The sequence below is a fragment of the Saccopteryx leptura genome, chromosome 2 (genome assembly GCF_036850995.1).
Source record: "Saccopteryx leptura isolate mSacLep1 chromosome 2, mSacLep1_pri_phased_curated, whole genome shotgun sequence".
NCBI lineage: Eukaryota > Metazoa > Chordata > Mammalia > Chiroptera > Emballonuridae > Saccopteryx > Saccopteryx leptura.
Window position 1 is genome coordinate 79,022,293 of NC_089504.1, and position 12,864 is coordinate 79,035,156.

Below are 12,864 nucleotides of genomic sequence, written 5' to 3' on the forward strand. Positions count from 1 at the left end.
AACTCTCCAGTAGTTGGTTTTATAGCAAAAAATAAGTATGTGTCTTAAAAATGTTTTCAAATCCTAGACAATGAAGCAGGATTGATTTGGTCTGATGCCAAAAGATAAATAAATGTTGCTTAGTAGGTACTGTGGTTTAAGAAAACTGTGATTTATTTACAGAATATTATTCTCTTTTACTGGATCCCAATTTGGTTCTTGAAAGAATAGGGAAACTTGCTGTGTTTCATCAAGTCACCGAACGTTAGAGTAGGAGAGATTTTCAGAGGATCACCTCCTCCAGTAGTGTTTAATCTGTGGGCCACAGAGCTCCAGGTTCTGCCCTCAGCAGCCAGTAGGAAGGGGACAGGTGAGACAGAACTGCAGGAGACGGGTTTCCAGGCACCCATTCTGATTTCATTCTAAAACGCCTGATTTTATCCAATACTTGGATTTTGCAGAAGACCAAAGTATAAGTCCTGATGCATAAGTAATGCGCTTACAGTCATACAGCAAGAGAGTAACAGGGAGCAGGACTGACCTTCCATCTCCCAGCTCCTCGGGAGGTCCTTTGCCTCATTATGCCATCATCCTTTGTGCTCTGCCACTCATGAAAAAGCAAATGCTGTGTCTCTTCCAACTTTTTATTACTCCTCTCTTGCCTCTTTCTAAACTGTTACTTAGGAAGAGATTGGTTTCTATTGCCCTAGAGTTGTCACGAGAAGATGACTTACTCCCTTCTGTGCCAGAACTTCTTCTACCACCCACAATTTCATTCACTTTTTTTTATTACGTACGTAACCTATGCCAAGTTCTGTGCTTGGTGCCACGGCAAAGGCAAAGGAGGGTCAATTAGAGGCTGAGCCCCAAGACTGCTCTGGAGGAGTTGAATTGTACAGTTTTAAAATAGCGTGGTATCTGAAGGACACCTGAGACAGAAGGGAAGAGACGATTTTTAAAAAGCTGTCCTGGCTATTGTGGGAAATGGCCCATGGAAGAGGGCAGAGTTAAGGCCAGCCTGCTAGAAGCACAGCTGCCATTAATCTGTCCTTTCTCTGCCTCAGATCACCCGGTCACCTCTGGCTGCCAGAGCAGCCTCCCTAAACTGCTACACACCCCTCCCTCCCACATGGTATTGCTAGCAAAAGGCAAGGAGGGGGACTAAGGATGTGCACAGTGAGTAGCAGTTTGGGAGTTTCTTTAACCTTGTTTTTTGTTTGTTTGCTTTATTTCTGGATGGTAGTTGGACTGCTTGCTTTTGTGTCTGCACATCAATGGCATGACTTCATTGAATAAATATTTACTAATTACCTCTGTGCGGAGCAATGTGTTAAGAGATATGGTAAAGAACCAATATGGATTCTGTCCCTTGGTGTTTAAAGAAAAAAGAAAACTTATGCATAGATAGAAGTTAGTACATAACTAAAAGCAAAGGGAGGAGTTAGTGCTATGGGTATTTAGAAGGGGGGGCAGAAATTCTGGCTAGATGTTGAGAAGGAAAACAAGGACAGACCTTAGAAGAGGTAGCCCTTGACAAAGAAATTTCTTTGGGCATTATGGAGCCACTAAAGACTTCTGAGTTGAGAAGCAAGGTATCAGTTGCTATGATAGCAAAGAACAGGCTGAATTGGAGGAGGCACTGCCTGCAGACAGAGAGACCTGTTAGGAGACTGCTGCCAAAGGGCCCTGACTCGTGTGACAAGGAGAGTACTTGGCAGACATTGCATCAGGAAGAACTGAGTGCCTATAGGGAACACAGGAAAGAGAAAAAGCAAAGATGCCCCACAATGTCTAGCTTGGGTGGATGGGAGGGTGGCAGTGCTCTGAACAGGAAACATAATCACCACAGAAAAAGCAGTTTACAGGGGAAGATAATGAGTTGTCCGGACACTCTGAACTGGACAAGCCTAGAGCACATCCAGCTGTCAGGAAGTCAGAAACGAGACTCTGCAACCAGGAGAAGAGGCGAGAGGCCCTGGGAGAGTCACTGGAAGGGACAGCTGGAACCAGGAAAGAGACTCCTCATGGTTCATTTCCAGTATGAAAAGAACCCCGCAAATTAAGTATCCATAGTGTTAGTTATATTAGGATTTTTCTTGGAGAGGGAGATGTATCACTGTATGTAAATTCCACAGCTGAGTAGCATAAGCCTGTGTATGGCTTGATTTTTAAAGTCAGGAATATTGTTCTAAAGTAGCTTCTGAGATTATTTCAGGGCAAAGGCTCAATAATCTTTAAGTAAGACATAGAATATGAGGTGATGGGCTCATTTATATTTTACACTATATTCCCAAATATCTCTGTCTTATACTTTCTCAGACTTGAATTTTATTTTTACTTGAATATTCTAATTCCTGTGACTGTACATTAAAGAAAAGTTGAAAAACAGAAACAGTTTTTTAAAAAGCAAAAGAAAAAAACAATAATTTAAAGACCAGGAACTAACAACTGTTTTTTGGTCTTTTTCTAATATATCTGTGTATACATATGTGTGATATAGATACAGACACACACATATGTATTCACATACCCACACACACACATATATAGAGATACTTTATAAAAATGATTGTATAGATAGTATATGAACACATGAATTTTCTTAATATTATGGATCACTTTGTACATTCTGCTTTATATGGAATTTTTAAATTGACATTTCATTTGAATATTTTTCATGCCTTTAAAAATAGTTGTTCAAAAGGCTTCAGGTTTACCTACTGACGATACTTCACTACATGAGCCTATCGGCACACGGAAGCCCCTCCTATCATTGGGCAGCTCAGAAAAGTCTGTGCTCTGAGGGAATCTGGTTTGATGTCTTTCTTCCGCTTTTCCCACAGGAGTCTAGCACGACCACTTCCTCATCCCTGTGTTCTTTTCTTCCCACCACAGCCGATGACATTGGGGACTTAAGAGGGAGTTGCTTCAACTCCCCATTGTAAGAAGTGCATGAGTGCTCAGAACAGTTAAGGCAATGGAGAATGAGCAATTTTATCCCCCAAACAACTGTTTCTTATGTCTTCCCTTTGTGATTATTTTAAAAATTATTTTTACTTTCTTCCAGTCCCCACACATTCAGGTGCATGTAAGAACATATACATGCGCACATACAAATCAAGACCTAAACATGATAACTTCTTAAAGTCTCTAAATGACGTCTTTTCCATCATTCCACAGCTTTGCCCAAGGTAGAAGACCAGTGTCTTAAAGGCAAGCAACAGAAAGTTAAGTTGTGGCAACACTGCCTGCCCCTCTGTGGCAGTGTGCTGAAAGGCCCGGGCCGTGGCGTGAGCCCCAGGAGAGCAGAGCCCATGCACACGAATATGCATGAACAGGACTGGACAGAGCACCATTGTTTTGATATCGTTTTGTTTTCACAGGTGCCATAGAGTCATTTTATGAGTCTTCACTATGAGCTATGCCATAGAAAGACAGAGCTATAGTTTTTGCTGAATCCAGTTTTAAAGCTTCTTGTTTAAACAAAAACGTAATTTCTAAATCAGTTGAAAGTAAAACCCAACATCTTGAATTCTATACATCCCCCCTTTTATTCCCTTTTTTTTTCTTTCTAACCTGTCTCCTTTGATATTACTGCCTCCATTTTAAATATCATCAGATGATAAATCATTTGACAAGGATCTGCAACGGTTCATTCTAATATTGAAGATGACAAATTATAGCTATAAATTTTTTCAGGAGAGAAGGCAACAGTATGCATTTCTGCATTTAGAAATTGATGTAGGCACACTAGGGTTGGCTAAAATATAACTGCAAAAACAATTTAATTTATTTTCTAATTAATGACTATTAGACTATGTCCCAAGTTACTGGAAGAACTTTGGAAGGCTGGAATTTTTTAAACTACAGTTCTTTTAAAAAGAAAATTTCCTTAGTTATTGGATGTAAGAATTGTTGTAAAGAGATCACATGATTCTAACAGCACACAGGATTAGTATTTCACATTTGATTTCTTCTCAATTAGAAGGTAGAAAACAATAGAAAATTTCTCTAACTTGGGGAAATGAGGAGAAAAGTTTAATTTAATATTTATTCCATTTTTGGGTTAAAGCTCTGAGATTTTGAGCTTCCTCAAAAGGCAGTGTTCAATGTCATGAACACTGTTACATCATACATAAAAATGGAGTCAAAAAAATGTACTCATAAAAATGAGTACAAAAACTTAATTCATACAAATAAACCTAGAAAATGTAGTCATGTAAGATAAGTAAATTTGTATCCCAGTCGTTGTCCCTTCCAGGAATAAAAACCTACCTTCATTCTTTGTTTCCCTTTTTTGTTTTCTAATTTAATTTCTCTCATGTAACCCCTTACCTTTCAGTAATTTCTTTGGAGCTCCCCTCTTTAGGACTTCCTCTTTCCTCCTTACAATCTTTATTTCCTCATGATTGCCATTTAGTGCTTTTTAAAAAAAATCTTTCTGAACCAGAGCATAACCAGTTCACTTATTCTACCCTAAAGCTTAGGTTTTCAAGCCATATATTTAAAAAAAAATACTACATCATTTTATATCAGAGGATGGAATCAAAATGAAAGTCTTCATTTATTTATTTAATATAAATATTTATATTGAATATAGAGATATAAACATATAGTCATCCATCCAGGAATACATATAGAACACAAGACTTCAGGATTCGAGAGGGACTTTCTGTTATTTGTCATTTGCAAAATGAGTACCTGCTGCTCTTGCCCTGCCTGATCTGCCCGGGTAAGGTCTGGGTCTGGAGCTCATCTCCCACTCTTGATGGAGGGTCCGTTGTACAATTTCTTCCATCTAAGACGCATGAATCATAAACCCTCCACAAGCCAGGGCACTCAAGAATTAGGAAGTCTTGTGGTTAGAGGCCTGAGTTGAATTCAGTGAGGTAGTTTAATGTAGTTTCTTAGAGTCCAATAGGCCTCTGGGGCCTTCCACAGACCCTGTAATATCATTTTTTATGAATCCATTAGCCATACAGACTATCATGTCATTTCTTACAGCTTCTTTAGTCTCTATCTTTAAATTGCACAGGTTTCCCAGGGCACTAGATATACTAACAACAGTCACAACAATCACAGTCACCACTGTAATAGCAGTTAACACTATATCATATTTCATAGACCACAAAAAAAAAGATCTTTTATACTTATCTCATTTTAATTGTCCTACCTTTATTTTGATAGGGATCTTGCTTTTGTTGATAGTTGCCTACTATATTCACCAGTTCCCCTTCCCCTTATAAAGTAACCAAGTGCCTGCTTTCCAGATATTACTAAAATCCTCAAATCTGCCAAGAGAAGAAATCTATTTACTACGTTATGTAGCACATTATATAGCTTTGTCAATTCCCAGGTACACAGTCTTATATAAAGCTCTCTCTTTCATCAGAAGTGATACAGTAACTATAACTGTGTGGTGAGCATCTGGAAGTAACATTAATGATGATGATAATAATGACCTCATAGGATGTATAATTGGGGGGATTAAAGAACATTTACAAGCTTACTGTGTCATAGTTAATGATGTGCCAAGTTTTCTTGCCACCACCCATTCCAATGGTATTTCCTGCTTGGATCAGAGAACTAATTATAGTAAATGGTGCCCTTTCAAAGAACTTGACCTATCCTAAACCATATGCTAGCATAAAGATATTGAACTGTTTTCGTGTTGTTTTCAGAGACAATTTATTAATGTTGTTTTGCATTTGTCTTAAAAAATGTGTATGATGTAATTATTTAGTGTTTATTTTATTGTGTGTACCTTCTACTCAGAGGGTTGGCATTATTGTTCCTAACAGTGACGGATACAAGCAGATCATGCCTTATGACCTCTACCATCCCCTTCCTCGGTACGTAAATCAATCATCCTGATGCTAGAATTAGTCAATCGGTCTTTTGCTTCTTTCATTTGTGCATAGAGATTTTGTGTCTTTCTGCAAAAATAAGATGGTAGGTAGTAAATTTTGCAATACATCCTGAGCTCCACTTTTGAATTATACTGGCCTGCTCAGACTAGAAACTTGTCATTCAAAGCCACTTTAAGTAAGGATCATATTACATGAGAGTGGATACAGTAATTCACTCTGATTAGATATAGTATATGGGTTTATGTTATGTCTTTCTTTCACTCCTTTTGTCCTTTCCTATGTTTCCTCTGCAATTGGACCCTAGTCATTAAAGCACTGTTGCTAACTGTTAAACAAACACTGCCTGAAGTATTATCGCAATACCATAAATGTGGAATTCCAGATGTGCTATTACTCGGAATAAGGGCTTGAAATAGCCTCCTTTAGTTACAAAGAAATAATAATTAAGTATAAAAATGCAGTTTTTTTAATATCCTTATTGTTCAGAACATTTGGGGGGGCTTATTTTTCTAAAACATTTTAAAATTCTATGCACTGTGTTACTTTTCTAAAGTACAGTATTCTTTATAACTAGAAAAAATAATGAAAGTCTTTTTTTATATGTTCTCTTTATTAATATATTTATAAGGAAACTGGAGAAGCTGAAAAATATTCTAGCTACTGAGTGTATTGTTAGCTACACTGGAAACAGCTCTGCAAACAGCAGACATTAGCATTGGGGTTGAAATAAACACTGCTAAGAGAGACCTTTGCTCTATATTCTGGGCTCATTAGGACTTTGGGGAGTCAGCTGCTGTTTAGAACCCAAGGTTTAAATCAGATCACAAACATAGCAGTTGAAAATAATCCCAAGTAGTTTGAACAATCTCAAACTAAACAAAGCCCAGAGAATAATTTTATTCTGAACTGTAAAAAAAGCAAAATTTGATTGAAAATCTTAAAACACTTAATGAATTGGGATCCAAATAGATCCATTTGAAGTCATTGAGTCCAGCTTCCTAATGATGTTTCATTCTCCCATTTCTTCCCCCAAATCACACACACATACACACACACATATATATACACATATGTGTTTACATAAACATGCATATATGTGTATTTAATAAAGATGTAGTCATGCATGTATACACATACATATAGATATTTGTGTAATATGTATACAATATTGCAAGTTGTCATCCACTCTCCACTTCAATACTTCCAGTGATTGACACAAAACTGACTTTTTATCATTCTAATGGTTGCATGTAGTGAGGGGCCTTTATACTATATACAGTTATTTCTTTGTTTTTAAGTTCTTCCACTAAAGGGTTACCTCGGTAGTCAGCTCTCTCCCTCTTTCCTATGACTATATTGATAAAGACAATAAATGCCTTTGAATGCTACTGATATATTATTTTGCTGGTTTGATCCAGAACTAAATTTATGTAGTAAACTCTTCTTTTTGAAAAAAATAATGGGATGAAAATATAAAAAGATTAATTTAATAGAACCAAAACTTCATTTCATTTTAATTTCTGTATCTATAAAATAAATATCCAAAAGACACGTGTATCTGCTTGTGTGAAGATGCTATGTTTCAAGATAAAGGCAAAGTTGGGTGTCAGGGTGAGCAACATCAAGTTTATGTTCTTCCTGTAATGGCACTCCTAAGTTTTTTGAATATCTACTGTCTCTTCCATTGATATTTTTCTAGTATGACCACTGTCTGTCCTAGGTTAAACTAGACTTCTTCTCTATTCGGCTTTCCCCCAATGCCTGAAGCCAGGATTCTCAGTACAGATTGAAATGAGCCTCCGGGCCATGCGTTCACACCTGTCCTGTGCACACTGGCCTGCCCAAGCCTCACGGTGGGGAAGGGCAGTTAGCAAGTAGGCTAGATTTCCTACTCCTTGCACTTCTGTTGCTGAACTAATTCTAAAGTTAGATATTCTGCTTCATTGATAAGGTCTTAGTAAATAGAAGCTACCGTACTTCAGCACATATGTTTTCATATGAATTTAGGCTCAAAAATAGCTCTCAGATGACAGCTACCTGCCGATTAAAGCAGAAGGCCTCACTTATTAAAATTATTTAACTGAGCTTAAGACTACAGTGTTGATCCAAAACACAATTAATAAATTTTTAGATTGTTGTGTCTTGCTTTCAGTTTTGACTATAACACTTATTAGAATATGATATAAAAATGTAGTCTGATAAATTATCTTAAATTCATAATTAATATGTGCAACTTTTTCACATCGTTCTTAATTTTGAGAATTTCTTAAACTAAACGTACTGTGTGTTTAAAAATTAAAAGCCAAAAGAAGTTAAAATATATGTATAGAAACTCATCTCTTATTTTTCCAGGAAAAGATTTTTGGATATGCTTTTTTTTTTTTTAATCCAAGCAATTACCTGGTCCCTGTGTAAAGATATCCTAACTGATGCCCTCTCTCACCTTTTGCTATACTTTTTAAAACATACAGACATGTTTTGCTTTAAAATTCCACATAACCCTATTATTATGCAAGGACTCATATGATAATTTTTCACATATAGAACTATAGTTGCATGCTGTAACCATACTATAAATTCTTAGAATAATATTAGAATCATTTGTCTTTCTGTGATCACTGACATGAAAAAAGATTCTTATTGCTGTTAATGAAATTACACTGTGGGTCAGGCCCAAGAGTTGAGACAGAAATTAATCACTCTCTTTAGAAGGGTCATGTTTAGGGATGCTTTAAAAAAAAGGTACCAATTAAAAAATGTGCTCCTTTTATGGCATCTTAATGTTCTAAGAAATTAAAGTACATTCAAAAACAGTTTCCCACTTCACTGTCGGGTCACATCCAAGGCGAGTATGTACTTACATACTCGGCCCGTTTCAGTCTGTGTCAGACCTGTCTTCTGCCTCCAGAGGGAAGCTCTCCAGAGATTTGCGAAGACAAATGAGAATCGGTCTTACCTTTCTGGAAAAGAAACAATCTGCAGTGCTATTTTGTTTTCTTGAAAGTGATCAGAAAGTTTCCTATGGGCTAAACAGAGGGCCTCAGTTTCCCCATAATTACATTTTCTTTTGGGTCTCCTGGGGAAATATGCATAGAAAAATATTGTATTTGGCAACAAGTTTAAGCTGTTGGCAGTGGAGATAACAGTTGTTGCCTAGACTTGTGCAGTACAAAGAAAATGTGGAGGAAAATTCTCTTAGCTGTGAGACACACATTATACATTCTCATGCACAGCGAAGTCAGGATCACAATGTACGTAAAGTCCTCCTTATAGAATAATCACTGTCTCCATGGTATACCTGAACAATATTTTTTAATTTAACTATTCAAGTGGATCAACTTGGTGATACTTTGTTTTTCTCTCATTAAAATATCTCTCCTAATTCTAAGAGAAATCTTAAAGTTCCTCAGTGATTTTCATCAACAAGCAAAATATATGTAAGAAAGACAAACTCAATCCCAATGTTTCTATTTTTTAAAATTCAGCATTCTCTAAATTTGTAGGAGGAGAGAAAAGAACCAAGCAAAGATACCTCTCTATATCTGCTTCCAAATGCTTCAGAGCTATATAGAGACCTGAAAAATCAATGGGATTCTCTGAAATGTTATAATATTGTTATTTCTTCCTCCCTCACTTATTTGTATTTCTAGATCCAATGCCATTAGCCTTCCAACTAAAACCAAACTTCTTCAAAATTCCAAGACTTCTTTACTGGGGGACCACTAACTGATAGTATCCCTCAATGTTTCAGAACAAGTAGATAATGCCTGTATTAGCATATTTGCTCCTCAGTATAATGCACGGTTTGAACTTCAGAATTGTGCTGAATCCATGTAGTCCCAAAGCTGGTGATCGTAAAAGCAAAGGAGAAAAAATGTGTGATTTGCCTCAATTTTTTCATGAGCTTCTCATGTATAAGTATCCGGAAGCTAAGTAATAAAGTATTGCATTGAAAATAAAAAGTATCAGCCAGGTGCAAACTATTAGTGTTAACTGATTGACCAATTTTAATCTTGACATAAATATTTAATGGCTTAATAAAAATACATATATATATGCAGAATATATATTTTAAAAATATAATATACACACAAACAAAGCATCTATATTAAAACTAGAGGAAAAAGGACTGAACAGCCCTCTTTTGAGTAAGTTATAGACAGCCTAGATATCTTTGTGAACAACTCTCAAAACAGTAATTTGTGTAGAACTTCAAGGTTTACAGAGCACTTTTGCCAATGTTGACTCCTCTCTTACTCATGAGATTTCAGGCAATAGATGGCTTTTGGCTTTCTGGACCATAGCCTCTCAGAACCTGATGGCCCCAGTAGACACTGGGAATGGGGTTGGTTCGGAAAGGTCACTAAGAAGCTTTGGCAATGTGCATGTCTGCCCTGATAACTTCCCTTGCTTCTGTAGGTGGGAGGCCACACCATGGACCGCGTGCTCCTCCTCGTGTGGGGGGGGCATCCAGAGCCGGACAGTTTCCTGTGTGGAGGAGGACATCCAGGGCCATATGACCTCAGTGGAAGAGTGGAAATGCATGTATAGACCTAAGACACCCATCGTGCAGCCCTGCAACATTTTTGACTGCCCCAAATGGCTGGCACAGGAGTGGTCTCCGGTAACTGTGCCCTCTTTGTTTGTTTGTTAACAGACTAAGTCCACTCTTCCCTCTCATCATCATGTCCCACCTGCTACCCTGTGCAGCTCCCTGCTTCTCCTCTTGAGGTGTCTACACGTCTACCAGTTTAGCTCCTGGAGTAGGTGCGCTCTGAAGCCAGCATAGCCAAATGTATGAGTAAATCTATATCCTTATCTTTCTTCAAGCTTCTTCAAGAAACGTCTGTCACCCCCATGTTCCCTCAGGGACAAGGAGAGGCACATGTCTGTCAAGAGTCACTGAGGTGCCTGACCAGGCAGTGGCACAGTGGATAGAGTGTCAGACTGGGATGCGGAGGACCCAGATTCGAGACCCCGAGGTCGCCAGCTTGAGCGTGGGCTCATCTGGTTTGAGCAAAAGCTCACCAGCTTGAACCCAAGGTTGCTGGCTTGAGCAAGGGGTTACTTGGTCTGCTGAAGGCCCACAGTCAAGGCACATATGAGAAATCAATCAATGAACAACTAAGGTCTCGCAACGAAAAACTGATGAGTGATGCTTCTCATCTCTCTCTGTTCCTGTCTGTCTGTCCCTGTCTGTCCCTCTCTCTGACTCCCTCTCTCTGTCCCTGTAAAAAAAAAAAAAAAAGGAGTCACTGAGGCTGAACGGCTAATCCTGAATCTGTGAGCTGCTCTGGTGATAAAGCTCAGTAGACTGAAAGTTTGGTTTCATTTTTTATTTCTTATTCTATCTCTAGTCTGAATGGATTAAAATTAAAGCTATGTATATTATTCATTGAAAAAAGAATGCAATGAAAATCACAAAATAACTAGAAAGGGATGAAGTAGAATAACTAAGACCAATACATTCTATATGTAGAGAAGCTGCTGCAGCAGCTTAAACATAACATTTTGATTTGGGGGTTCCTGGTGGCCAATGCAAAAAGGTCTGGAATCGCGAAGGAAATAAAAAAATGAGGTGGTAAGCGGTGGTGTCCGAAGTCACAGAGATGGCAAAGGACTTTTCACTTTAGCTGTGTGGCTTTGTGGCAGCAGATTTGAGCTGTGACATTTTTTTTTTATTTAAATTTGCTTCCAAGCATGTAGAACCACTGAAGTGCTTTCTACGTTAGCCATTGAATCAGTTCCTTTAAACACTTTTTCCCTATCAATATAATCAATTGGATCAACCATGCTACAATATAAACTAGCTATGGTGACAGTTGAAAAACCTTTTATGTTCATGTGGGATCTGGCATTTCACATATTTTGGTCCTAATAATCATTAGCAAAGTGACTTAATAACATTAAGGTGCAGTTTTGGTCATAAAAATTGAGCACACTCTCTAGTTTCTTTTCTCCTTTTTGCAGCTTGGTTTGAGACTCTGTACATAATGGGGGCTAAAGAATGCTGATTGAGTAATCCAAAACTAAGATGTCAAAAGTGATTTAGTTTTTAGCCATCTGCACCCTGAATTGCTAAATAAAATAAAGATCTCATGATGGGTAAGAAGTGGTGTCAATCCATCAGGAGTCCTCATATATAAAAGCAGCCCTTTAAAAAGTCTCAGGTGGGGCATGCAGAAGAGGAAACAAAGCTTTGCCTATGACTCTCCTCTCTCTCTGTTCTCCTTCTAGTGCACAGTGACGTGTGGCCAGGGACTCAGGTATCGTGTGGTTCTCTGCATTGACCATCGAGGAATGCACACAGGAGGCTGTAGCCCCAAAACCAAGCCCCACATAAAAGAGGAATGCATTATACCCACCCCCTGCTATAAACCCAAAGGTAACGCAGCAGGTGCTCTGCTGTCAGGCTTTTTTTTTTTGTTATGTACTCGGGTGCTGTTTTAAACTCCTTAGAATATTTTTAAATATTCTACGTGTTCTTAGTAACTATTCTTTGTAACCTATCGACTCCACACTTAACATTTTAAAAAAAAACTCTCAAATAGCTTTGTTTGAAAATTGTTATAAAGCACTCCATGTGTATATAATGTTCTCCTGAGTCATAAAGTTCTTTGAAGACTATTGGTGAAAAATATCAGATATGTCTGCATGAAAGGAGATACTTTAGAGATATTGTAGGAATATATGTGTGATTTACTATCCACATTTCTTGCTATTAAAAGCAGTGCAGTGAATCCAAAAGTGTCTTCTGTGCTAAGCAGGAGATGCATTGGAAAGCCTCATACCTCCAACTGACGAAAAAGAACGCTGTTACTTTCTATATTGAAGATGATCTATATTAAAGACAGAAACATTATTGTGAGACTGGACATAATTTGAAATGAAACATTGAAATTAATTAGAATTTAATAGATACTGCAAATAATTTTTTAAAATAGACTTTAGAAAAGTTCTACTTAGTGAGCAAGATTTATTATAATTACACTGGGTCTCTCAGATTAGCATGAGT

General features: G+C 37.6%; 1 protein-coding gene across 5 annotated transcripts in view; it reads left to right on the forward strand.

Annotated features, from left to right (window-relative positions):
• The window catches only part of ADAMTSL1 (ADAMTS like 1), a 1,002,857-nt gene that overhangs the window by 739,520 nt on the left and 250,473 nt on the right, over positions 1–12,864 (forward strand). For 3 of the 5 annotated variants that reach the window (XM_066368243.1, XM_066368241.1, XM_066368246.1), the window contains 3 exons: positions 5,781–5,831; positions 10,269–10,473; positions 12,087–12,234. In XM_066368243.1, the coding sequence (XP_066224340.1) occupies positions 5,781–5,831; positions 10,269–10,473; positions 12,087–12,234 (404 nt within the window). The remainder of the gene's footprint in view (positions 1–5,780; positions 5,832–10,268; positions 10,474–12,086; positions 12,235–12,864) is intronic. The other 2 variants (XM_066368245.1, XM_066368244.1) reach the window with 1 other exon arrangement.